Below are 25260 nucleotides of genomic sequence, written 5' to 3' on the forward strand. Positions count from 1 at the left end.
TTGTTTTTAATTTAAAAATTTTGGTTCAAAAAAATTTTTAAATCTAATTTTCAGCTTATTTTAAGCTTCAAAACGAAAGCAAAGTCAGTTTTTCATATTTTGACAATTTTAAATGAAACAAAAATTTGAGTATTTTTCATGAAATATAAATATTATTTTACAACAGAACAATTTTCAGCCAATTTCAATTTTTGTATTTATTTACTCAAAATTTAAGTAAAAAGTCAATTTAAAAAAATAAAAAAAAAAAAGAAAAAATAATTTCATTATTCATAAAAATTAACATGAAATTTAAATAAAAAAAAAAAAAAATAAAAATAAAAAAAAATAAAATAAAAAATAAATTAAAAAAAAAATAAATATTTAGAAAAAAAATAAAATTTGAAAAAAAAAAATAAAAAATTAATATTTAAAAAAATTAAATAAAAATTTAACAAAAAATTTATATAAATATTTAAAAATTAAAAAGAAAATAATTTTAAAAAAATAAAATAAATAGGTATTAAAAAAAAATAATTAAAAATTTAATAAAAAATTACAAGTTTATAAAAAAAATCAAAATTAAAAAAATAATTAAAAATTTACTTCTAAAAAATTTTTTATATTCGTCAAAATTAAATCAAGTAAACATCGAACATGGAAAATTAAAAAATTGTACAAAAAATTCATTAAAAAATTATTTGACGAAAACAAAAAAAAAGTATTTTGAGTAAAAATTTTAATTTATTAATAAAAAAAATGGTATTTTTACAAATTTATTTAACATCTTTTATTACAGTTGTTATATTTTTTTGCACCATGGCAATTACAAATCTCTTAAAGTCTATTAAAAGTCAAAAAAATCGAACAAAAATTCTTATTTCCTATCTGAATAACAAATTGTCAACTCATTTTTTCTAACAATTTTATTTTTTAGTTGCTTTACGAGTCCTTTTCACGGGGATTTCAGGTTCTTCATGAACTTCAGGCTCCTCGGATGATGTTGATTTGTTGGAAGCTACAAGAAAATTTTTTTGAGTAAAATAATTTCATTAAATTTTTCAATAAAACTTACGTTTATCATCTTCTGGAATCGTTTCCAAATGCAAAGGCTTCGTAGCTTTCCGTTTTCGGGTGCCAACTTCCTCAGTTTCTTGTTCAGGTTTGCTGTTGGATCGCGTGGATCTCTTCGCAGGAGCTGATTTTGATTTGGTTACCTTTGCTACCTTCGTTGTTGAGCGTTTTGATGCCGTACTTCGCTTGCTCACGTTCGAAGCTGTACTTTTAACTGACTCCGCGATGGATTCTGTGTCACTAACTTCCTCATCTGTCTTCGCGCCAACACTCGAAGTGCTTGCTTGTGAGAGTTTTTCCATCATTGCTTGTTGGCGGCGTGTCAATCGACGACTTTGCGAATAATTTTCATCCTCAAACACGGGCGACGTGTCTGTCGATGACGAAACTGAGGCTTTTCGGGCACGAGTTTTGCCTTTTTCACTCGCTGCACGACGAATCGAAGTACTTCTCGTGCTTTTGACCGAAATTTCCGAGCGATTATCGTCGTTGTCGTCTGTCGTGACGGAAGTTGCTCGCGTTCGACGTGAAACGGGAGCTTCGTCTTCCGTCGCTGTTTCTTCCGTGTTGTCTGTGATGCGTCGCGTGGCAATTCGAGATCGTTCCTTTGAAGCGCCGCGCGTATTTCGACTTGGAGTTGTTGGTTCTTGCATCGCTTCAGTTGACAGGCGACGAGATGCGCTTCGAGTTAACATACTTGGCGTTCCGCTATTCGCAGAGGCAACAGCAACAACTGAACGACGTTTGGGAGTTGAGGGAACTTCTAAAGGAGTTCCTTCCTGAATTTGCTCCAATTGAGTATCGACAGAAATGCGACGAGATTTGCGCGGAGTGAGACGCGTTTCAGGCGTTTCGTTGGATTTCGGGACAGAAGTTGCTCGAAGATTGCGTTTGATGACGGGCGAATCGAGTGCGGATGGTTTTTGGTCGAAGGAAGCAGCGCGAGAACGTAATTTACGGGGAAGCGTTTCAGGTTCTTCGATTTTTTCAGAAGATTTTTTGGGTTTTTCTTCCAAATTTTCGTAAAGATTGGATTTGTTAAGGACATCAATTTCAACTCCGTCATCCGGTTGAGGGATAATTGAAGATGTATCGAGCGGATCTTGCGGATAAAGTGACTTACGATTGTCAATTTTCTTCTCTGAAGATGTTGATGGCTCAGGTTCAGGCTTTTCTTCGACTTTTTCTGTGGAATCAACTTGAGCTTCGATTGTTTCTTCAGATTTTGTCGCTTCTTGAGGCTTTTCTTCGATTGTTTCTTCAGATTTTGATGGTTTTTCAATTTCTTGAGGCTTTTCTTCAACAATTTTAATTCCTTCTTGAACAACATGCTCTTCAATAATTTCCATTTGATGCTCAGAAGACTCAACTTTTTGCTCTTTTTCTTCAGATTTGTTAGATAAGTCCATAGCTTCGTCGTTTTCAGCAATTTCTTCACTTTGGACAACTTCTTCTTGTTGAACAACGTCGTCAGTTTTCAACCATTCTGCAATTTCTGCTTCTTCAGTTTGTGAATTTGAGTCGTTCTTGAGGTTTTGTTTCTTCTTCTTCTTCAGGTGTCGTTTTCTGTTCAGGCTCTGTTTCTTCAACATGAACTATCATTGGAGCGTCATTCGATTCGTCATCTGTGAAAGATTTAAATTTATTAATATCAATTTTTTAAAATAAAAAAAAATATCTAAAATTTTGTAAAAAAATTATTAAAAAATTTTTTTTTAAACTTTCAAATTAAAAAAAATAAAATAAAATGTTAAATTAAAAAAAAAATTACAAAAAAATTAAAAATACAATAAGATTTTTTTTTAAAAATTTGAAAAAAAATATATAAAATAAAAAATTTTCAAAAAATTTCAAATTTTGTAAAAAATAAAAAAAATTAAATTTAAAAAAAAAAAAAAATAAAATAAAAAATTTTTTAAAAATTTGAAAAAAAAATAAAATAAAAATAAAAAATAAATTAAAAAAAATTTAAATTAAAGAAAAATAAAATAAGAATTTTTTTAAAAATTAAAAAAAATAAAAATTTTTTTTAATAAAAAAAAAAAAATTATTAAAATTTTTTTTAATCTCAATTTAAAAAAAATAAAAAAATTTAAAAAAAATTTTTTTTAAAAGGCGTAATTTTTCTTTTAAATTAAAAAAAAATTTAAAAAAAATTTTAAATAAAAGAAAAATAAAATAAGAAATTTTTTAAAAATTAATTCTTTTTTAATTCTCTTTTAAATTTATTTATATTTATTTTTTTTTTTTTTTTTAAAAATTTCTTATTTTATTTTTTTTTTTGTAAAAAACTTTTTTTTATTTTAAAATTTTTGAAAAAATTCTTTTTTTTTAAATATTAAAAATAAAAATTTTAAATAAATTCAAATTTTTTTTAACAAAATATAATATATTTTTTTACTCACCAACTTGAAGCGGTTCATCAATTTCCGGTTGAACATCTTCATGAATTTCATGAACTTCCTCTTCAGCTTGAATTTCCTGCCCTTCCATGACTTCATCGACAACAATTTCCTCTTCAACATTTTCCATTGATAGATTTTCCGCTTCTTGCTGCACTTCAGGCTCTTCAACAACAACTTCAGTTGGGTTTTCTTCTTCCTCCTCGATCATCGCAGGAACTTCTTGAGCAACTGTTTCATCAATTTCCTTAATAATATCAACACGAGCATTCGCAACTTCTGATTTTTTCACTTCAATAACTTTGGATTTGACTTTTTTCGGTTGAACATCTTCGGTAACAACTTCTTCCGGGACCTGAGATTCAACAACAGGCACTTCTTGATTCTCTTCCGTGGCTTGAACTTCCGTTTGAACATCTCTGGATCTCGATTCGTCTTCAACAATTGCCAAATTCATGCTGTCGTTATCGGTTTCGACTTCGCCATACAACAATTGGGACATTTGCGCTTCGTTCATTTGTGCTTGCGGTTGGAATTCACTCCGATCGACATCTAAATACAACAGCGATTGACTTGCGGTGTACGATTCGGGAATATCGTGCGTTGTTTCCATGTGTGACATGATGAGACCTTGATTCATTGCGGTTGATTGTTCGTGATAATACGACGAAAGCTCATTTTCTGCTGGTTGAAGTGACATTTGGAGGTTCATTGGGGGGATTTCAGGCACAGAAGCTTGCGTTTCGTCTTCTTCAACGTCTTCGTCGGAGGTACTTCCAATGGAAATGACTTCAGAATCATTTCTCGGGGGAATTTTACCCGGCGTGGATGGTTCGGAAGCAGTTGAAGACTCTCCGTATGACGTATCATGCGATAAAATACTTTGTTCTTCTTCGAAATACTCTTCAGTGTCTTCTAATTCGTTCGCGGGCTCTTCTTCTTGCTCACTTTCAGACTTGTTAGCGAACTTATCTTCACTTTCTGTCTCATCGCTACCATGTTCGGTCTCATCTTCGTCGAAACTTTCGTCGCTGTCACCAATTGAAATGGCTTCTGATGGTTTTTGTTGAATTTCTTGAGTTTCAGAAGGGAGATTTTCCGTTTTTTCTTGTAATTCTTCCGTAACTTCTGTTTCCATGGGCTCAGGTTCGTCTTGAGGAACGATTTCTTGAACTTCAACTTGTTCCTTTGTCTCTTCTTGAGGCTTGGCGACGCTAATTTCCTTAATTTCCGACGCACTGAAGTCATCTCTCGAGTCTTCATAGTTGCTCGAGTCAGATAAAATCGTCGAACTCGCATTTAACAAGCGCAAAGTGCTATCTCCCATCGTTGGTTCCCCTAACGAAGCAACAGTTTCATCTCCCATCATCTTTTTCAGGATTTGCTGATCAACGAGAGTGTCTCCTGTCAATATCCCGGATTGCTCGTATGATAAAAAGTTGATGTCGGAGTTGTCTGTTTCAGAAATTTGCGAAATATTTGTCTCCGTTTCTTCTGTTTGACTTGCGTTTTTGCTATATTCCCCGAAAATATCCGTCATAAGGGATTGTTTTAGGTTTTTCTCTAAAACAGCGCGTCCCAAAGATTTTTGTGAACGTTTTTGAGTCAACGAAGCGATGGGAGTGGATGCATTATCGAATGGGGGTATTGAAGGTCCTGCATTTTCGGGCGATTCTGGTTGTTTTTCCTCAATTTCGCGTGATTTGGAGCGCGTTTTGTTGAATGAAGGGCTCACAGAACGCGAATTTGATCTCGAATTTCGCGGAGATGCGGATCCTTGACTGTTGCGCGATGAACTTCTGATCGGGGGACGAGGATGGGGAGCATCTGCGAGGAAAGAAAAATCTTCATGACCTTCGGAAACGTCAATTTTAGCGTCAATTGTTTCGTCTTTCTCCTCTGTGTCGTCCAATTCTTGCGAAATTTCGTTAACGGGCTCCTTCATTGTTTGATCTTGTGCTTGAACACTGACGTCGGGCGAGTAAAATTCATCTTTCGACACAATTGAGTCATCAATTGTCTTATTTTGTGTCGTTTCGAGCGTTTGATTGCTCATTTGAAGCACACTTGAGTTAAATGAAGTGTCAACGCTGCTATTTCCGGGAATGGCGAATCGGATGCTCTTGGGATCTTCTGAATCAAAGGATTTTCGACTGACATACGATAAGGGAGTTGTGCTGCGAGGCAAACTAGCATGAGATGCTGACTTTAAAATGCTCTGTGGCGTAAAGCGATGTCGTTCGGGTGATCCTTCGATGTGAGCTTTTTCGACAATTGGCGTTCTCAGCAAAGTTGAAGGCGAAATTGACTTCGTTGAATGAATTTTTTCGGGAGTTCGTTCATTATCAGCGCCAAAATTGATGGAATTTCCTTCAGTAAAGTTGAATTTTGGTTTTGTCTTTGGATTAAAACGTTCCAGCACGGATACATCATAGTCTTTCAACGATTTTCGCGGTACTTCACTTTCATCCAAGCGTCGCCTTTTCCTCGGACCCTCATATTCCGTGAAATCAATGTCGTACTTTTCCTTGTCGTCAAGTTGTCGTTTCGCTTTTTGCTTGCGATCGACAATTTCGGGGTAAACAACGTTGTTGGATTGCGTTTTTTGCACGAAACTAAACGTTCCAAGTCCCGAACGTCTCAAAAATGGCAAACTTCGTTCGTGTTTGATGTCATCTTCGAACATTTCACGATTTCCCGCCTCTTTTACGCTCAAAATTGATCTTTGATAAATCCCAGCTGACGGATCCAACTTTTGTCGAATCAAAGAACTGCTCAAGGGGTTTGGCATCTCTTTAAATTTCTTCAATTGAAACTTTTCCGGATTCGAGTATGCCAAAAATGTCAATTGTTTTGATGTTGGTTCGAGCGTTGTGTGATAAATTGTCAAAATTTCTCGAGGAACGTTTAAATCGTAGCTTCGATCGCGCTGCGGAGTCTTCATTAACTTGTCAACTAAGGAAACGGCATCCACAAAATCCGATCTTTGGAGTAAATAGACAAAATGGAGATTTTCCGTGAGTGAAATTTTGGCATCGTTCAAGAATTCAACCAAAACTTTCGATTCTTCTTCGTTCAACGATAAATCGAGAAGTAAATCGCGTTTCTGGATTTGCATGGTTCCCTCGAAAAATTGCATCAACAGGTTTTTGTCGCCCTTGGCACGTTGAAATTTGAATGCTTCAGACACCAAATCGTTAGCGAGAAGTGTTTTTAATTCGAGAGATGGTTTTACGGGAACTCCGGGTGCTTTTAAAATTCGCAAGGCAAGATGGGGAGAATCTTGCTTCAAAAGTGTGGTTATGAGGAAATCACGTTGCCATTGTTTGAGGTTGTGACTTTGTGATAATGGGGAGATGAGTTCTTCGACAGCAGTCTAAAATACGAAAAAAAAAATGAATTTTTTGAAAAAATAAAAGATATTTAAAAAAACTTACATCCAAGTCACCATGATCCAAAAACCAAAAACTTTGTGTGACTTTGATTGTAGCGGGATCCATTTTGAACACTGCAGGAAATTTTATCAGATTTTGAACGACAGGAGCGTATCTGAAATTAAAAAAAAAAAAAATTTAATTCATTTAAAAACAAATATTATTTTTGGAAAATTTTCTTTTAAAAAAATATTTCAGAAAAATTAGTTTAAAAATTTATTTTAAAAAATTATTTAATTTTATTATTATGAAAAAAAAAATTAAAATTATGAAAAAAATAACAAAATTTATAAAAAATTATAAAAAATAAAAAAAATAATATTATTATTTTTAATTCGAAAAAAATATTAATTTTTATAAAATTTAGAAATCATATTAAAATAAATAATTTAAAATTAAAATTTTAATAAAAATATTAATTAAATTTAGGTAATTAAAATTTTAATTGAGATTTAAAAGTAAAATTTAAAAAGTAAATATTTTTGAAGGAAAATATAAGAAAAAAAAATTTAATTTTGAATTATTTATTTAAATTTTTAAATTAGAAAAGTTTTTAAAAAATAAAAAAATTAAAATAATAATTATAAAAAATTATAAAAATTGAAAAAAGTGAAATTGAATTTTTTTGAAAATAAAATTTAAAAAATAAAATTTTTTAAAATAATAACAAAATAAATATTAATTTGAGCAAATAAAATATGAAAATTAAAATAAATATCTGAAAATTATTTAAATTAAATTTTTTTTTCTTAAATATTTGAAATAAAAAAAATTAATTTAAAATAAAAGTGAAATTCAAAAAAAAAAAAATTTAAAATTCAAAAGAATCCTTCTTTGTCCAAAAAATCTATAATTTTGGATATTTTTATCAATTTCTAAATGAAAAATATTCTAAAATTTCAAAATTTTTAATAAAAAAAAAGTAACTTACCTCCCATCACTCAAAACATGATTGATATCCATGAACAAATAAACAAACAAAATCTGCTTCGCTTCAATCGGAATATCAGGAATCAGCAACACTCGTAACATATTTTGCAACGATCCAGGCGGATAAAGACCACTTCCGCCTTGTTCCTTCCACAAATCTCGAATTGCCTGCATATCACAGCAATATTCAATGAACGTGTCGATATAAACAAACGGCGACGGTCCATTTGAGTAATTTTGATCCAAACTCAGCTTCATTCTCTGCGTCGAATAATACGAATTTATCAAATGAAAAGGATACGGAACAAAAATCGGTTCATCAGGTTGTGACGAAACATGCGAATCTGATCGCCAAACACCTTCAGGCAGCAATCCGACGTTCAAAAGCCATTGAATTGCTTCCTGATAGTCACTTGCGAGTTGAATAGATTGCAATTGCTCAAGCAAAATTTTATGCACGTGTTCCGGGATGAATTGTTGACACTCTGTACAAATCAGCTCCATTAAATTTGCAACGACTCGAAGTTGTCTCGTGCAAAGCGTGAGACTTTTTTGCATGCCACAGTCGATAGTACGGCCTGAATAGTCAAATAAGGGGATGGAAAAATTATTGCTCGTGTCTTTGAGGGATCTTGCACGATTCCAAATCCAATCCGTGATGGTAGATAATCCAAGAGCTTCCGTTGGAACATTTCCAATGTGACTTCCGTCGGCAATTGCCATCGCTACTTTCTTCAAAAATGTCACACAATTGTATTCCAAGGCGATTGTGAGAAGATATTCACGTTTTAAATCAATCCCCATCGGTAAGTTGATATTAAAATCTTGATATTGCGGGATGAGAGCTGCATTTATCATCTCTTTCACGTATTTGCTGGGCTCCAAAATGGCTTTTGAAGCTGCTTTCACTAAATTATCGAGCACTAACTTTTGTAATCCGGGCCAACTAACGAGCATTATTTCCTTTTTCGTTAATATTGAGACGTCAAACCCGAGAGAATTCGGATAAAAATGCTCTTCAGGTCGTTGAATGGAATTAAATTGACAAATCATATCCGGATCTAAGCACAAATCCAACGGACAAAGCTCTCCCATGGGAAATGTAGCTGTATAACTTGGAAAACGACGCCAATCTCCAATTTCGGGCATTTGTTCCTTGTACCATTGATTCAAATCGAACACCATCAACATCCCGCCTTGCTTTGTAATCCACGAAATTGCACATAACGTCACTTGTTGCTCCTCTTCCTCGTCAATTAACTTCGTAATTGAATGACAAGCGATCGGACAACTGCTTTTCTCGTACATTGGCATCGTTAAACGTGGCGAACAGGACAGGAAATTCTAAAATTTAAAATTTTTTCATTTAAAAATTTTTTAAATTAATTTTTTTATTTAAAAAATTTTTTAAATTATTTTTTTTATTTAAATATTTTTTAAAAATTTCAACAAAAAAATTTCATAAAAAAAACTGTCAATTTTTTTAAAAATTTTTTAAATTATTTTTTTTTATTTTCAAAAATTTTTTTAAATTAATTTTTTTATTTAAAAAAAAAATTTTTTTATTTAAAAAATATTTTTTTTTTTTTTTTTTAAAAATTTTTTAAATTAATTTTTTTTAAATTAAAAATTATTTTTTTTTTAAAAAATTAAAAAAATTAATTTTTTTATTTAAAAATTTTTTTTTTTATTTAAAAATGAAGGTTTTTATGAATTGTAATACTTACTCGATAGACAGTTTCCGTTCTGTCGGTATATTTATGCTGAAACATGATCGAATGCATGACGCCAATTCCCCCATTTTTGGATGCATGTAAAGCCCATACATAAATACAAGCTCTCGGATCGTCTGCGGGCTCTAAATAACTCAAAAAAAGCAACGGAGCTGCCTTTTCCGGCGGATATGCCAAATGAAACGCCTGTAAATTCTCCAAATCGTACAAAACCATTCGCCCGTCATCCAAACCGACAACCAAAGTCATCGAATAGGGAATTACGACGATAGATTGAACATTTCGTGCATTTTCCAACACTTCTAATTGAATCCCGAAATAAATATCATCTTGTTTACTCTGCTCGTGATGCTCCATAATCTCTTCGGGGTCGGCATTCGCGAAAATTATGTGACATTGTTGCGTTTCGAGATTGTCCTCGGATGACATTAGCTCGTCAATGACATATTTGCAGCGTTTGAAACACATATCGAGGAGAATAACTTTTCCCTGATCCGTTCCGACAGCCAAACATCCGTCGAAACATCGCAATAAACTGCGTAAGGAATGGTCTGATTGTCGTTTCGGGACATAATGACACGTTGTGACTTTGTCAAAGAAGTCGATCATGCCGAGAACGCATGAGCCTTGTATGGAAACGATGCAAATTTTGCCTCCATTTGCTGCAAGTTGTAATCCGACAGCCAAACAACAGGATTTGACGCCCGCAATGTGGATTTCGGAGATGCAGGAGATGTAAGAGTCGTTTGTGCTGAAAGAAAATTAAGAAAAAAATTAAAATTTGCAGGTTTTCTCAATGAAATCTATTCTAATTAATCCAAATCAAGCATTTATTGGTAAAAAAATTAAATTTTCCTTCTTCGAAATTTTTTTAAAAATTTTTTATAAAATTTTTTAGAAGGAAAATCGAGTATCAAGTATCTGAAAAGCAATTTTTAGAACACTTTTTATCAATTTTCGATAAAAATAATTTATAAAATATGAAATTTTTTAAAAAATTTAAGATCTTAAGCCTAAATTTTCAAATTTTCTATGCAAAATGTTAATTTTTTAAAAATTGACGCACAAAAATTCACAAAATCTCAAAAAAATCTTTTCAAAATTGCACTTTTTATACTGCTTGATACTCAATATTCGATATTCTTTCTTCCTGATGTTTAAAAAATTCCTTAAAATTCAAAAAAATTCGACTCTCAAAGTTAACTAATTAAAAATTTACACATTTTTTGCCTGAAAAACAAGAAATTTCATGAAAAATCATTAAAAAATCAAATTACCTCAAGATCCGATCAAAATCAAACACAGCCAATTTATTCCCGGAGTCAATCGTAATAACCTCCAAATAAGCGCCATTAGCTACCCAACCGAGTTTACCCTCAAAAATGATGCCTCCGAGTGTGTCAGTGTCTAAAATGATTCAAACAATGAAAAATTTTCAAAAAAATTTATAAATTCCCATACGAAGCGTTAAAGAATTTTTTTGTAAACAATCAAAACTCACCTGAATTGTCATCCTCATGTTGATTCTTAGCATTTGGCGAGTGAATCGTCTGGAAAGTCGTTGATTTCCTTAAAACTAGTTGCGCTTCATCAGGCCACATTTCCCCGCAAGAACATTCGTCGATTTATTTTCGGTAATTCCTCAATAATTTTCAATTTTTCCGTATTTCTTGCCGAGAAGTCGTTCCAAAGCAAGTTTACCGCTTCAAGGGGATTTGACAGTTATGGGCGACACCTCGACAGTCGCCAACAGCAAAAAAATACAAAAAAAAATCAACAATAATGGTTCAACGTGCTCCCGAAAGAAATTCCATTTAAACAAAGTTGTCACAGAAAATGAACGTGAATTTTGCGATAGAAAGCACGACAAAAGGCACGTGCACCGCTTGCCTCAAAGGAATCGAAAAATCATGCGATGAAACAGGAATTTGGGCAAAAATTTACCGAGACCTACTTACAACAGAGGTTTGACCCAATTTTTATCCGTTATAATATTTGTGTGCACTGTAATTGTAGACTTCCGTACTTTTACTTTGATAATTATCTCGAAAATTCACTTTTTCCGTTTAGGTGAATCGCCTGCCGATCGATGTCGAGTACCATTTTTGCGACGTTTGCCAACAAGAGCTGCAAAAAATTGATGATTTTAGGAAAACGTGCATGACCTCGATCACTTTTTTGGAAAATTTGGACTTTTCGTTGCCCGATATCGATTTCAGTGCCTTCAACGAAGCCAAATTAGTGGATGAGATACTTGAGGAAAAGATTTTGATCGAAGATGGGTTACTTGAAGAAGTCATTTTTGAGCCGAATCTTGACTTTTTGCCTGAAGAAAGGAAACGTTCGCCTGATAATAGGACCTTTTGCAGCATTTGCTTGATAAATGTGCCCAAAATTACGAAACATGCGGTGAAAGTTCACTCCGTACTGAACGAAGATAATAATTTGGAATGTACAGCTTGTTCGAAAATGTTCGCTTGTCGCGAAAAATTCGTCGAACACTTTGGAAATTTTCATCGGGAATGGTCTGAACCGAAAGCTTGTCACATTTGCGGGAGTCTTTTCACGAAAAAACCCGATTACGATCGTCATCTTGCCTTGCACAATAAATCCAAGCGTCAGGAAAATCGTTACAAATGCACGGAATGCGATAAATTCTTCTCCAATACGACTCTCGTGAAGTATCACAAGATCAAGGATCACGAAGGAGGCATCCAGTGTCGTTATTGCCCCATTGCCTTTCGTCAAGAAGACTTTGACAAGTACACAGAGCATCTCAGGAAGGAAGAAGATCGCAAACACACACGACCCTCGAAGCAAAAACACGTTTGCGCCTTTTGTGGCGACGAAAAAAGTGACAGTAGCTCCTTGTACGAACACATTCGAAGGTATCACAATGACGATACCTTCACGTGTGACATTTGCAGCAAGTCCTTTCGCAGTAAATTCGCGTTTAAGCATCATTATGAGGCAGTTCATGGCGAACGGAGACACGAATGTAGCGAATGCGGAAGGAGATTTAAGCTCAAAAGTGGTTTAAAAAGTCATTTATTGTCGCATGCGCCCTCGGAGGAATGTAAAATTTGCCAAAAGAAACTCTCGCCGCGTTACATGTCGCATCACTTGAAGTTACATTCCGAGAAACAATCTGTCTTCGCAGTCACTTGTGCAACCAAATGGAACGGAAATTCTGTATAGTTGTCAAATGTGTGCCTCTTGTTATTCATCTTTGGACTCGCTGCATCAACATTACCAACAAGAACATGGATTTGTGGTACAAAATGCCGTTATTTCAACGACGACGACGACGAATAACAACTCAAGTATTACAATTGTGAATTAATATTTTTAACGATTTATTTATGTTTAGTTGTAAGACAAGTTCAGGTAACAAACGAACTATTTTAATCAGTATTTTAACTATTTTAATGGGTAACGGGATCGAATTTATGAAAATAAAAGTATTTTAGATGAATATTTTATGTAAACTTTGTTTTAAATGCTTATGTTTAAGTCCCAAATTTTTCTTTAATTTATTTTTTTTTAATTCTAAAATATTAAATTTATTTTATTTTAATTAAAATTATTAATTAATTATTTTTTTATTTTTTTTTCTTTGATGATTTGACATTTTTTTAAATTTAAATATTTTTGTTTGGAGTTTTGATGAAAGAAATTAAATTTAAAAATTAAATAATTAATTTTATAAAATTAAAAAAAATTAAATCTAAAATTTTTAATTTTTTTTTTAAAAAATTTAAATTTTTATCAAACTGTCGAATTAAAAATTTTTTTTTAGTAATAAAAAAAAAAAAATTAATTTAAAAAAAAAATATTTTTAAATCACGAAAAAACATTTTAAATCTAAAATTATGATACAATAATTTAATTAAATTAAATTAAAATGAATAAAAAATAATTTAAATTAATTTTAATTTATTGAAAATGATTTTTATAAAATCTTTATAAATAAAATTTTTAAATATGAATTTAAATACAAAAATATGAAAATTTTATTTTTTTTTAATTTTTAAAAATATTTTAAAATTTATGAAAAAATTATTAAACTGTCGAAGTATTTTTTTTTTAATAAAAATATTAAATATTTTCAGAACTAAAAAAATATTTTTAAATTAAATTAAAATTAATTTTAAATTTTAAAGCAAAAAATTAAATTTTAATGAAATTGCACAATTTTTGAATTTTATAAAAATTAAAAAAAAAATTATCAACTTCAAAAAATAAAAAAAAATAATAATAATGAAAAAAATCAAAAATGAATTATTTTGTTTTTATTTTATTCATCAGTGTTTATTTACAGTGTTTTTTTATTAAATTTAAAAAAAAAATTTTTTATTAAATTTTTTAATTTTTTTTAAAAAATTCATTTAAAATGAAAATGTATTTTAAGTAATATTTTTTTAATTTTGAACTTAAAACTATTTTTAACCATTTTTTTTATATGGGTTTATAGAGAATTATAATTTTAGAAAAAAATTGAAATTTTAATTTTGCATGATTTTTCTATTTTTTTTTATTTTCGAAAAAATAAATCAAAATTTTTAAACAAAAAAAAAATAAAATATAAAAAAATTAAACTTTGAAAATTTAGATACTTTTGGTCAAAAAATTAATATTATTTTTTTCCCAAATTTTTTATTTTTTTATTTAAATATCTCACTAATTCAAATTATTTTTCAACTTCCTTTCAACAAAACTAACGTAGATTCATCAAACACGGGAGTAAGTTGCTCTTTCGGACGTATCCTAATCTCGCCAGTTTCAACCATTTTTTGATATTCCTTCAAATGCGAATTTCTCACATGCACAAGCATATGTTTCCTCAACCCATACGCCCGATGACACACATTACACGAAAACTTCTTCAATCCCAAATGCCGTGCCTCGATATGATCTTTCAACTTGGAATACGTTAAAAACCGCTTGCCGCAATTAAAACAAGTGTTCAAACCTTCCTTCGTGTGAACAAGTTTGACATGATTATTCAGATTCCCCTTGAGTTTGAACATTTTACCGCAACGATCGCACGCAAAGGCACGCCGCGCCGAGTGAATGCTGCTATTGTGCTTCGTGAGATCATATTGCTGCCGAAATTCCATCGTACATCCCGGAAAATTACACTAAAAATTAACGATTTGATGTTAATTTGATGAAATAACGACCGAATTATCGTCTTGTTTACCTTAAATGGTTTCTCTCCGGTGTGATGACGTCGATGCGTTGCGAGTTCCGAGTTACTTTTGAACTGTTTGCCACAAAAATCACAAATTTTTGACTTCAGGTTGTCATGAAATTGTTCCCGATGCAAGGTTTGAAGTTGTTTCGTCGCAAAAAGTCGATCGCAGCCCGGTTTCCAACAACGAAAAGGAGTAGCAGCTAAAAAAATTTAGAAAAAATGAATCGTGATTGATTAATTATGACAAAAAATGAACTTACAAATGTGGAAGCGCTTCATGTGTGTTCGCATGTAGAACAATCGTGGATAGGATGCTGAACAAAGGTCACATTGGTAGTAATTTGATGCGGATTTGGCACGTCGTACAACATCTGGTTTGCGTTTCGTACATGCTTTGTGCGGCAAAAAGTCTTCCGAAGGCACTTGCGATAAAGTTTCATAGGAACGTGCAGCAATTAGCTTGAAGCGATATGCCGCACGGAGTTTTCCCACACAACTGGAGCAAATTAGTTGCGTAATTCGTTCGCTTTTGTTCGTCAACATGCCCGTGATCTCGTACAAGACATCCTCGAGAGTGACAATTGTGCCGTAATTGATGAACGAAACGGTTTCTTGCAGCTCTTTCATCCGTTCGCGCCTTTCGCGACCCAAACACGTTCGACAAACGGCAATTTCTTCGGGAAAATTCATCATTTTTTGCGTGCTAACGACACGAAGATGCCTCACAACTGACTTCAATAGCCCGAAATTCGCGTTTTTCGATGGTTCACAATAGCAGTTATGCCTGAGTTACGTTTCATAACTAACTAACTGACTCGCCTTTATTATTATTATTATTACTTTACAATATAAAACACTTGCAGTTACAGCGCGATGTTGGTATTGATGCATATAATTTGATAAATAAATCGATAGGTGGGGTGAAGTCAGCGCGATATTTGATATACAACTACTTTTTTACATGCTTTGTGTTACTTTACTTATGAATATTTGCAACTTGTTAATCGCGAGTACGTGATTCGCGAGAGAATTGCGAATTTTGATTAAAAAAAATTCAACACGCACATTTAATCATCGCCGATTTTTAATTGATGAGAACGTTTTCGGCGATTGTCTTGTCGACCTGCGGTGCCGGGTGCGTGTTCGATCACGGCGTTGTCGGGCATTCCATGGAGGATCGTCGAAGGATGCATTTTTTTGATGTGAATGTGAACGAGGTATTTGTAGGAACTGCGATAACCGCATTCACGACACTCGAAGCGCTTTTCGGCATGTTTGTTGGTTCGATGTTGCGCTAAATTTGTCGTTGTACGGAAAGTTTTGCCGCATTCGGAGCACGTTACGGTAGGTTTGTTCAAGCTAAGTGAGAGAAAAAAAATGATTAATTAATGATTTTATTTATGAAAAAAATTATTGTTGCGATTTTGTGAGAAAAAGTGACAATTTTTTTTTTTGCAAAAAAAAAAAAAAATAATAATTTGAAATTATATAATAATTTGAAATTATATTTTTTTTAATTAAATAATTTTATTTATATTATTTTTTTATTTTTTTATTTTTTTATTAATAAAATTAAAAATTTTTGAAAACAATTTTTTTCTTCAAAAAATGTAAAATTTTAAAATATTATAAAAAAAAAAAATGTAAAATAAATAAAAAAAAAATAAAAAAAAAATTAAAAAAATTAAAAAATTAAAAATTAAGGAATAAAATTGATTTTGATAAAAGTCTAAAATCTTTTTGGGCAAAATAAAAATTTCCTCAAAAAAAAACAAATTTTTTTTAAATATTTTTTTTCAATTTTTTAAGAAAATTCAATTAGAAATTTGGCTTTTAATTAAATAATTTTAATTTAATTTTTATTAAAAATTAATAATATTTTTTTAAGATTTTTGAAAATTAAATAATAAAATAACTCAAAATTTCAATTAGGTATTTTATTATTTAAATTTTTTTATACAAAAATTTTTTTTTAATTTTAAATTTTTTAATAAAAAAAGACATAAGAATTTTTTTATCATGTCTAAATATTTTAATTAAAGTAAATTATAAGTTAATAATAAATTGATATGTTATTGAAGTATTAAATTTTAAAAAATAAAATCAAATTTAAAATTTCCAAAAATTAAAAAAAAAATAAAAAAAATAGGAGGAAAATTGAAATTTCATTTAAGTCGAAAATTTAATTAAATATAATTAGAAATAAAATAAAAATTTCCTCAAAAAAAAATAATTAATTAATTTTTTTTAATATTTTTGTTTTCTTGAATATTTTTCTTGTACTTAATTTTGCATAAATTTTAATTAAAAAAAAATTTTTTTTCACAAATTTTATGAATGTAAAATTTTAAAAATTTTTTACAATTATTTTTAATTTTTTTATTTTATTTTTTTTTTTTTTTGTCTAAAATATGAAGATTTTTAATAGATTCAAAAAAAAAAAATTAATAAAAAATTAAATTTGTGACTTAAAAATTGTTTTAATTCTATGAAAACTTCATGAAATTTTTATTTTTTTTTATTTTTCCAACAAATTTTAAAGATTTTTTTAATTTTGAAAAAAAATTTAGAAGTAAAAATTATTTAATTAAAAAAAAATGAAATTTTCTCACAAAATCACAAAAAAAAACTTACTGAAAATTCCGTCGATGATTCGCCGCAGACTCCTTCGAAGTAAAAGTTTGCGCACAATATTCACAAATTTCTTCAAACGGTTCTTTCCGCAACTCCAATTCCATTTTTTCATGTTCATCCCACGCCTCAAACAGAATACACTTGTGACAATATTTGCATTTTCGTCCCAGTTGCTCGTGAACACTCATCAGATGCGAAATAAGACTCGGCTTACTCGTATAAACATTTCCACACAAATAACAACCGAAACTTTTCCTCTTTTTCTGATGTTTCTTGCTGTGAGATCTCCATGCGCGATAATTATAAAAAGTTTCGCCGCAATTTTGACAAACTATTGGCTCATCAAAGATCCGATGCACGTTGAAATGACGTCGCATGACTTTTTTGTCGGGAGTTTCGTGCCCACAATGACGACACGTGAAGGTCCCATCGGGATTATTGATGGCATGGATGAGTTTGATGTGATTTACGAAATTTTTCGGATGATCTGGCGTTCGATTGAAATATTCCTTGCAATAATAGCAGTACAGTGTTTTCTCGCCGCCTTCGTTGTTCAAGTAAAGCGGCCTTTTTCGAGTCTTTTTGTACTGAAAATTCATCTTTTTGCGGGTTTTCTCGTCGAAATCTTCGTCGCTACTGCTGCTCGAGGTGCTATAATCCGATGAAAGTGACGAATCGCTCTCGTCGTGCGCAACCACGCGGATGTCATATTTGTCTTTTACCGTTAATTGTTGGTCATGCTTTCGTAAATCAGCGAGCGGGAGACTCATCTCGACTACTTTTGATGAAATTCAGACCAGAAATGACGAATTTTCGGCGTTTTACGACTTTTTTATTAATCAAGCGGAACGGGATGCGAGTCTGGATGCTGCGGTTTTAATTACTTTTTCTATATTTGGATTTTTCTACCTGCAAAATGACTCTTTTTGAACGACATCTGTTTCTAATTAACGTCGGAAGTGCTTTTGATCACGATGAATTTCGATATTTTTTGATTTTTAACAGAAAATGTCGACTTTCGGTGCTTTTTAATCCTTTTGACGAAGGAATTTGTTATGCAAATAGCATGAGAAATGCAAACAATCTCCACGGTTCATTTACTTTTGAGTTACGCGACGAGATTTGAAGCAAGTGTCGCCGATGCACGTTTGACAGTCGCCATTAAAAATAAACAACGGAATTCTCGAAGCAATTTTCGTAGCATTATTTTGCTATTTTCCATATTTAGAGAGGAAATTTATGCTCAAAAGACGTTCAAAAGTGTGAATAATTGCGAAAATCGTCGAATTGAAGTGAAATTCAGTAAAATTGACGCCATTGACGATGCCGAAAGTGAAAACTAAGAGTCCCGTGAAGAACGCTCCCGCTCCAAGGGTATTAATTGTGAAGAAGCTTGTCAAAGTAGAGTTGAATCAGCCCGTTTGCAAGGAAGAGGACCTCATTGGCATCAGTGGCGATGCCTCGACGATCGATTTGACACGAAATAAGTTCATTAAACGCGAATTTGTTCCCGTCAAGGAAGAACAGGAAGCCCAACAAAGCGTCGTTTGGCCCCAAAATGAACAATATTCCGATTCGGAGCAGTCACAGCACAGCGATTGGTTCGAAAAATTCTTCGATGAGCAAGACAAAAAGGGAAAAGTTCAAGTTGCCCAGCAGCAGGAGGCGCCGCAACGCGTTATTGTGCAAAAAACCATCGAAGTTGTGACCACAAACGAAGATGACGAAGAAGACATTCCGATGGTTGAAGAGCGGCTCGAAGAAGAGGAAGAAGAAGAAGACGACAACGTAACTCTCGCATCCGACGACTCGTTCGACAAATATTTCGAGGAAACGGAAAAGCAGCGAATTGTCGAAGAAACGAAGCAACAAAAGAAAAAAGAGCCTCGCGATCCAAATGCCCCCAAACGCAAACGAGTTCGTCTCGAATACTCGATGGTGCAACATTTGGAAGGTTACGAAGTCGAATCGCGCATCTTTTGTTCCATCTGTAACGATCACTTTAACCAAATGCCGGGTCATCCAAAGAACTACAATGATCACATCATCAAAGTACATGCCCACAAAGTCGGCGAAGATTTGTACGTTTGCACGTATTGCGACAACAAGACCCCAAAGACGCTCAAAAACCTCAAGATGCACTTGTTCCGACATCGCGAAATGGCAAAACCCAAAGTTTGCTCGGCATGCGGCGAAACTTTTACCGAATACAACAAATGGCGATGTCACATGCGGATGGAAAAGGGAGTTAATGGGCGTCATTCGGATAAACAGTGCTATCCGTGTGAGACTTGCGGCAAGGTTTGTTCGTCGAAATACAATTTGAACATGCATATTATCACAATTCATGAGAAACGGGGCAGAAATTGTCGTTGGTGCCCGCGCATTGTACCGCTAGATGAATGGGAAGAACATAAGGCGATGGAAAAGGAGAAGCATGGAGTTCGTGTACCGACAACTTGTGATGTTTGCGGCGCAACGTTCACGTCGAAGGATTCAGCTGCCAATCATCGACGTAATTTTCAGTGAGTATTTGACTTTTTTTCACTTTTAAAAAATATTTCACAATTCATTTTAATTAATTTTTAAAAAGAAAAATTTATTATAAAAAAAAAATTAAATTTCAGATTTTCAATTTTAAAATTTATGAAACTGTCTAAAAATTAAAAAAAAATAATTTTGTTATTTTTATCAATTTAAACATTTTACGAAACATTTTTTTCTAATTTAAAATTTTTCCAAAAATAAAAAAAAATGAAAAAAAAATAAGTAAATGTTAATAGTGAAAAAATTTTTTTAAAAAATCATGAAATATAACTAAAAAAATTTTTAAAATTAATTTTGAAAAATCAAAAATTTAGAGAAAAATAAATTAATTTTTTTTTTGTCTTTAAATAAAAATTACCTAAATAAATTTGAAGTGAAATAAAAAAAATGAAAAAAAAAAAAAAAAAAAATGAAAAATAAATGACAAAATTTTAAAAATTAATTTTGTGAAAAAAAAAACTCAAACAAAAATTAAATTAAAAATATTTTTTTATCTTTTACCAAAATCAAAAATAAAAAAAATTAAATTCTCATAAAAATATTTTTTTTATAATATATTTTTTTTTTCTTTTAAATATTTTATTAAAAAAATTTTTTAAAAATTTTATTTTTAATAAATTTTTAATTTTTTATTTATTTTTTTTATTTTTTCAAATATTTTTTTAAAAAAAATATTTTTTTTTTTTTATTTTTAAATTTTTCACTTAAAAATTGAAACTTTTCATAAAAATTCGAATTTTTCTCACTAATTTTAATTTTTTTTTATTATTTTTAGTCGCAACATCATTCTTGAATGCCCTCTTTGCCCGAAAACGTTCAACTCGAGCACAGCTCTCAGCCAACACAAAGCATTCAAACACACGGAAAAACGATTCGAATGCGCTTACTGCAACAAAAAGTACGCCTATCGGTACGAAGCGAAGAAACACATGACGAAAAAACACAAAATCGAAAAAGACGAAATAACGGAAGACTCCATCATTGAACACAAAGCCAGCGACATTCCCGAGTTCCGTGAGCCGCCCGTTAAGCGACTGAAGGAAGAGGAGCCCCCGATGGAAGAGGAAGAGACCATTGTTGAATACGAGATCGTTTCTATGTAATTTCTAAGTAACACTGATGTAACTTTATTTAGCTCTAGAATAAATATTTTGAACTATATTGATGCCTAAAGAGAACAAATTTTTCAATAATTTTTGCTACGAACGACTTTTTAAACTTGCAAGAGCAATGCAACGCCTGCCAAGGTCCATTTAGCAGGTTTATCTTTCGTCTTGAGATTAAAGGTCCAAACGTAAGTTGGTCCGCGAGTTCGTGTTTTGTACACGGGACAATCGTACATGTTGCGTAAATCTTGCTTGTCTTGCGTGATGGCCCGAATATGGATGACGGGCATGCAAGGATGCAATTCCTTGAGACGCGCTTCTGCGATGATTCCCTGTTGAATGTCCCAACGAGCGCCTTCCATGAATATACCATGAACGTAAGCACCCTCCTTGGGAGCAGCCCTAAAATAAATGAAGAAAAATTAAAATTATTCGTTGAAAGAAATTTTTTACAACATTTTTAGAAGAATTTTCAGATTTTTCAAAAATTCAAACTAATAAAATATTTAAAATTATTTTTTTCTCCCATTTTTATTTAAAAAAAAAATATTGAATATTTAAAAAATTTACCATTTGCAAATTCATTTACCATTTTTAATCATTTTTTAACTCAAAACTGCCAAAAAATTGAAACTGAAAAAAAATTTTTTCTTTGACATAGTTTTGTTTTAAAAACTAAATCAAGAGCAAAAAAACTGTGTCAAAAACTGTGTCAAAGCTATTTTTGTCAAATCTTGCTCCAAATGGATTGAAATTTGTCAGAGGGCTCTAATTTATCATTTTTAATCATTTTGCAACTTAAAACTGCCAAAAAATTGAAACTGAAAAAAAATTTTTCCTTTGACATAGTTTTGTTTTAAAAACTAAATCAAGAGCAAAAAAACTGTGTCAAAAACTGTGTCAAAGCTATTTTTGTCAAATCTTGCTCCAAATGGATAGAAATTTGTCAGAGGGCTCTAATTTATCATTTTTAATCATTTTGCAACTTAAAACTGCCAAAAAATTGAAACTGAAAAAAAATTTTTCCTTTGACATAGTTTTGTTTTAAAAACTAAATCAAGAGCAAAAAAACTGTGTCAAAAACTGTGTCAAAGCTATTTTTGTCAAATCTTGCTCCAAATGGATAAAAATTTGTCAGAGGGCTCTAATTTATCATTTTTAATCATTTTGCAACTTAAAACTGCCAAAAAATTGAAACTGAAAAAAAATTTTTCCTTTGACATAGTTTTGTTTTAAAAACTAAATCAAGAGCAAAAAAACTGTGTCAAAAACTGTGTCAAAGCAATTTTTGTCAAATCTTGCTCCAAATGGATTGAAATTTGTCAGAGGGCTCTAATTTATCATTTTTAATCATTTTGCAACTTAAAACTGCCAAAAAATTGAAACTGAAAAAAAATTTTTCCTTTGACATAGTTTTGTTTTAAAAACTAAATCAAGAGCAAAAAAACTGTGTCAAAAACTGTGTCAAAGCTATTTTTGTCAAATCTTGCTCCAAATGGATTGAAATTTGTCAGAGGGCTCTAATTTATCATTTTTAATCATTTTGCAACTTAAAACTGCCAAAAAATTGAAACTGAAAAAAAATTTTTTCTTTGACATAGTTTTGTTTTAAAAACTAAATCAAGAGCAAAAAAACTGTGTCAAAAACTGTGTCAAAGCTATTTTTGTCAAATCTTGCTCCAAATGAATAGAAATTTGTCAGAGGGCTCTAATTTATCATTTTTAATCATTTTGCAACTTAAAACTGCCAAAAAATTGAAACTGAAAAAAAATTTTTCCTTTGACATAGTTTTGTTTTAAAAACTAAATCAAGAGCAAAAAAACTGTGTCAAAAACTGTGTCAAAGCTATTTTTGTCAAATCTTGCTCCAAATGGATTGAAATTTGTCAGAGGGCTCTAATTTATCATTTTTAATCATTTTGCAACTTAAAACTGCCAAAAAATTGAAACTGAAAAAAAATTTTTCCTTTGACATAGTTTTGTTTTAAAAACTAAATCAAGAGCAAAAAAACTGTGTCAAAAACTGTGTCAAAGCAATTTTTGTCAAATCTTGCTCCAAATGAATAGAAATTTGTCAGAGGGCTCTAATTTATCATTTTTAATCATTTTGCAACTTAAAACTGCCAAAAAATTGAAACTGAAAAAAAATTTTTCCTTTGACATAGTTTTGTTTTAAAAACTAAATCAAGAGCAAAAAAACTGTGTCAAAAACTGTGTCAAAGCTATTTTTGTCAAATCTTGCTCCAAATGAATAGAAATTTGTCAGAGGGCTCTAATTTATCATTTTTAATCATTTTGCAACTTAAAACTGCCAAAAAATTGAAACTGAAAAAAAATTTTTCCTTTGACATAGTTTTGTTTTAAAAACTAAATCAAGAGCAAAAAAACTGTGTCAAAAACTGTGTCAAAGCTATTTTTGTCAAATCTTGCTCCAAATGGATTGAAATTTGTCAGAGGGCTCTAATTTATCATTTTTAATCATTTTGCAACTTAAAACTGCCAAAAAATTGAAACTGAAAAAAAAATTTTCCTTTGACATAGTTTTGTTTTGAAAACTAAATCAAGTGCAAAACTAAATCAAAAACTGTGTCAAAGCAAATTAAAATTGTTTTTTAAATTTTTATAAAATTAAATTAATTATTTTTCGTGAAAATAAAGAATTTAAAGACAAATCTAAAATTTTTAAAAATTATTAAATATTTGAGGGCTCTATTTTTTTTTAATCATTTTGCAACTTAAAACTGCCAAAAAATTGAAACTGAAAAAAAATTTTTCCTTTGACATAGTTTTGTTTTAAAAACTAAATCAAGAGCAAAAAAACTGTGTCAAAGCAATTTTTGTCAAATCTTGCTCCAAATGAATAGAAATTTGTCAGAGGGCTCTAATTTATCATTTTTAATCATTTTTTAACTTAAAACTGCCAAAAAATTGAAACTGAAAAAAAATTTTTCCTTTGACATAGTTTTGTTTTAAAAACTAAATCAAGAGCAAAAAAACTGTGTCAAAAACTGTGTCAAAGCAATTTTTGTCAAATCTTGCTCCAAATGAATAGAAATTTGTCAGAGGGCTCTAATTTATCATTTTTAATCATTTTGCAACTTAAAACTACCAAAAAATTGAAACTGAAAAAAAATTTTTCCTTTGACATAGTTTTGTTTTAAAAACTAAATCAAGAGCAAAAAAACTGTGTCAAAGCTATTTTTGTCAAATCTTGCTCCAAATGGAATAGAAATTTGTCAGAGGGCTCTAATTTATCATTTTTAATCATTTTGCAACTTAAAACTACCAAAAAATTGAAACTGAAAAAAAATTTTTCCTTTGACATAGTTTTGTTTTAAAAACTAAATCAAGAGCAAAAAAACTGTGTCAAAAACTGTGTCAAAGCTATTTTTGTCAAATCTTGCTCCAAATGAATAGAAATTTGTCAGAGGGCTCTAATTTATCATTTTTAATCATTTTGCAACTTAAAACTACCAAAAAATTGAAACTGAAAAAAAATTTTTCCTTTGACATAGTTTTGTTTTAAAAACTAAATCAAGAGCAAAAAAACTGTGTCAAAGCAATTTTTGTCAAATCTTGCTCCAAATGAATAGAAATTTGTCAGAGGGCTCTAATTTATCATTTTTAATCATTTTTTAACTTAAAACTGCCAAAAAATTGAAACTGAAAAAAAATTTTTCCTTTGACATAGTTTTGTTTTAAAAACTAAATCAAGAGCAAAAAAACTGTGTCAAAAACTGTGTCAAAGCTATTTTTGTCAAATCTTGCTCCAAATGGATTGAAATTTGTGAGAGGGCTCTAATTTATCATTTTTAATCATTTTGTAACTCAAAACTGCCAAAAAATTGAAACTGAAAAAAATTTTTTTCTTTGACATAGTTTTGTTTTGAAAACTAAATCAAGAGCAAAAAAACTGTGTCAAAAACTGTGTCAAAGCTATTTTTGTCAAATCTTGCTCCAAATGAATAGAAATTTGTCAGAGGGGCTCTAATTTATCATTTTTAATCATTTTGCAACTTAAAACTGCCAAAAAATTGAAACTGAAAAAAAAATTTTTCCTTTGACATAGTTTTGTTTTAAAAACTAAATCAAGAGCAAAAAAACTGTGTCAAAAACTGTGTCAAAGCTATTTTTGTCAAATCTTGCTCCAAATGAATAGAAATTTGTCAGAGGGCTCTAATTTATCATTTTTAATCATTTTGCAACTTAAAACTACAAAAAAAT

At 30.8% G+C, this 25260-nt stretch overlaps 6 protein-coding genes across 6 annotated transcripts in view; 2 read left to right on the forward strand and 4 right to left on the reverse strand.

Annotated features, from left to right (window-relative positions):
- Positions 1–746: 746 nt before the first annotated feature.
- LOC134835024 (protein ELYS homolog) lies at positions 747–11256 on the reverse strand. The gene is given in 9 exon segments (XM_063849878.1): positions 747–997; positions 1055–2555; positions 2557–2678; positions 3459–6831; positions 6893–7004; positions 7821–9163; positions 9547–10303; positions 10830–10959; positions 11054–11256. Coding segments are annotated over 9 exon segments (7530 nt in total). The 5' UTR covers positions 11154–11256; the 3' UTR covers positions 747–905.
- An 83-nt stretch (positions 11257–11339) lies between these two features.
- On the forward strand, positions 11340–13016 carry LOC134838310 (zinc finger protein 501-like). The gene is made up of 2 exons (XM_063853811.1): positions 11340–11517; positions 11623–13016. Exons 1-2 carry the CDS (start codon positions 11389–11391, stop codon positions 12748–12750), a joined length of 1257 nt encoding a protein of 418 aa, XP_063709881.1. The 5' UTR covers positions 11340–11388; the 3' UTR covers positions 12751–13016.
- A 1168-nt stretch (positions 13017–14184) lies between these two features.
- On the reverse strand, positions 14185–15537 carry LOC134827077 (zinc finger protein 665-like). The gene is made up of 3 exons (XM_063839613.1): positions 15010–15537; positions 14756–14949; positions 14185–14693 (listed from the first exon to the last, which is right to left on the reverse strand). Exons 1-3 carry the CDS (start codon positions 15440–15442, stop codon positions 14250–14252), a joined length of 1071 nt encoding a protein of 356 aa, XP_063695683.1. The 5' UTR covers positions 15443–15537; the 3' UTR covers positions 14185–14249.
- Positions 15538–15816: 279 nt separating this feature from the next.
- On the reverse strand, positions 15817–18153 carry LOC134837859 (zinc finger protein 569-like). Its single transcript, XM_063853251.1, has 2 exons — positions 17384–18153; positions 15817–16108 (listed from the first exon to the last, which is right to left on the reverse strand). Exons 1-2 carry the CDS (start codon positions 18151–18153, stop codon positions 15817–15819), a joined length of 1062 nt encoding a protein of 353 aa, XP_063709321.1.
- A 401-nt stretch (positions 18154–18554) lies between these two features.
- LOC134827725 (zinc finger protein 180-like) lies at positions 18555–21033 on the forward strand. The gene is made up of 2 exons (XM_063840505.1): positions 18555–19908; positions 20706–21033. The coding sequence occupies exons 1-2, from the start codon at positions 18707–18709 to the stop codon at positions 21031–21033; spliced, it is 1530 nt and encodes a 509-aa protein (XP_063696575.1). The 5' UTR covers positions 18555–18706.
- A 57-nt stretch (positions 21034–21090) lies between these two features.
- Positions 21091–25260, reverse strand: part of LOC134837860 (dynein beta chain, ciliary) — a 38899-nt gene continuing 34729 nt past the window's right edge. The window contains exon 35 of the mRNA XM_063853252.1: positions 21091–21438. Coding sequence (XP_063709322.1) covers positions 21144–21438 — 295 coding nt within the window. The 3' untranslated portion in view covers positions 21091–21143. The remainder of the gene's footprint in view (positions 21439–25260) is intronic.

This window comes from Culicoides brevitarsis, chromosome 1, assembly GCF_036172545.1.
Source record: "Culicoides brevitarsis isolate CSIRO-B50_1 chromosome 1, AGI_CSIRO_Cbre_v1, whole genome shotgun sequence".
In the NCBI taxonomy this organism is placed as follows: Eukaryota; Metazoa; Arthropoda; class Insecta; order Diptera; family Ceratopogonidae; genus Culicoides; species Culicoides brevitarsis.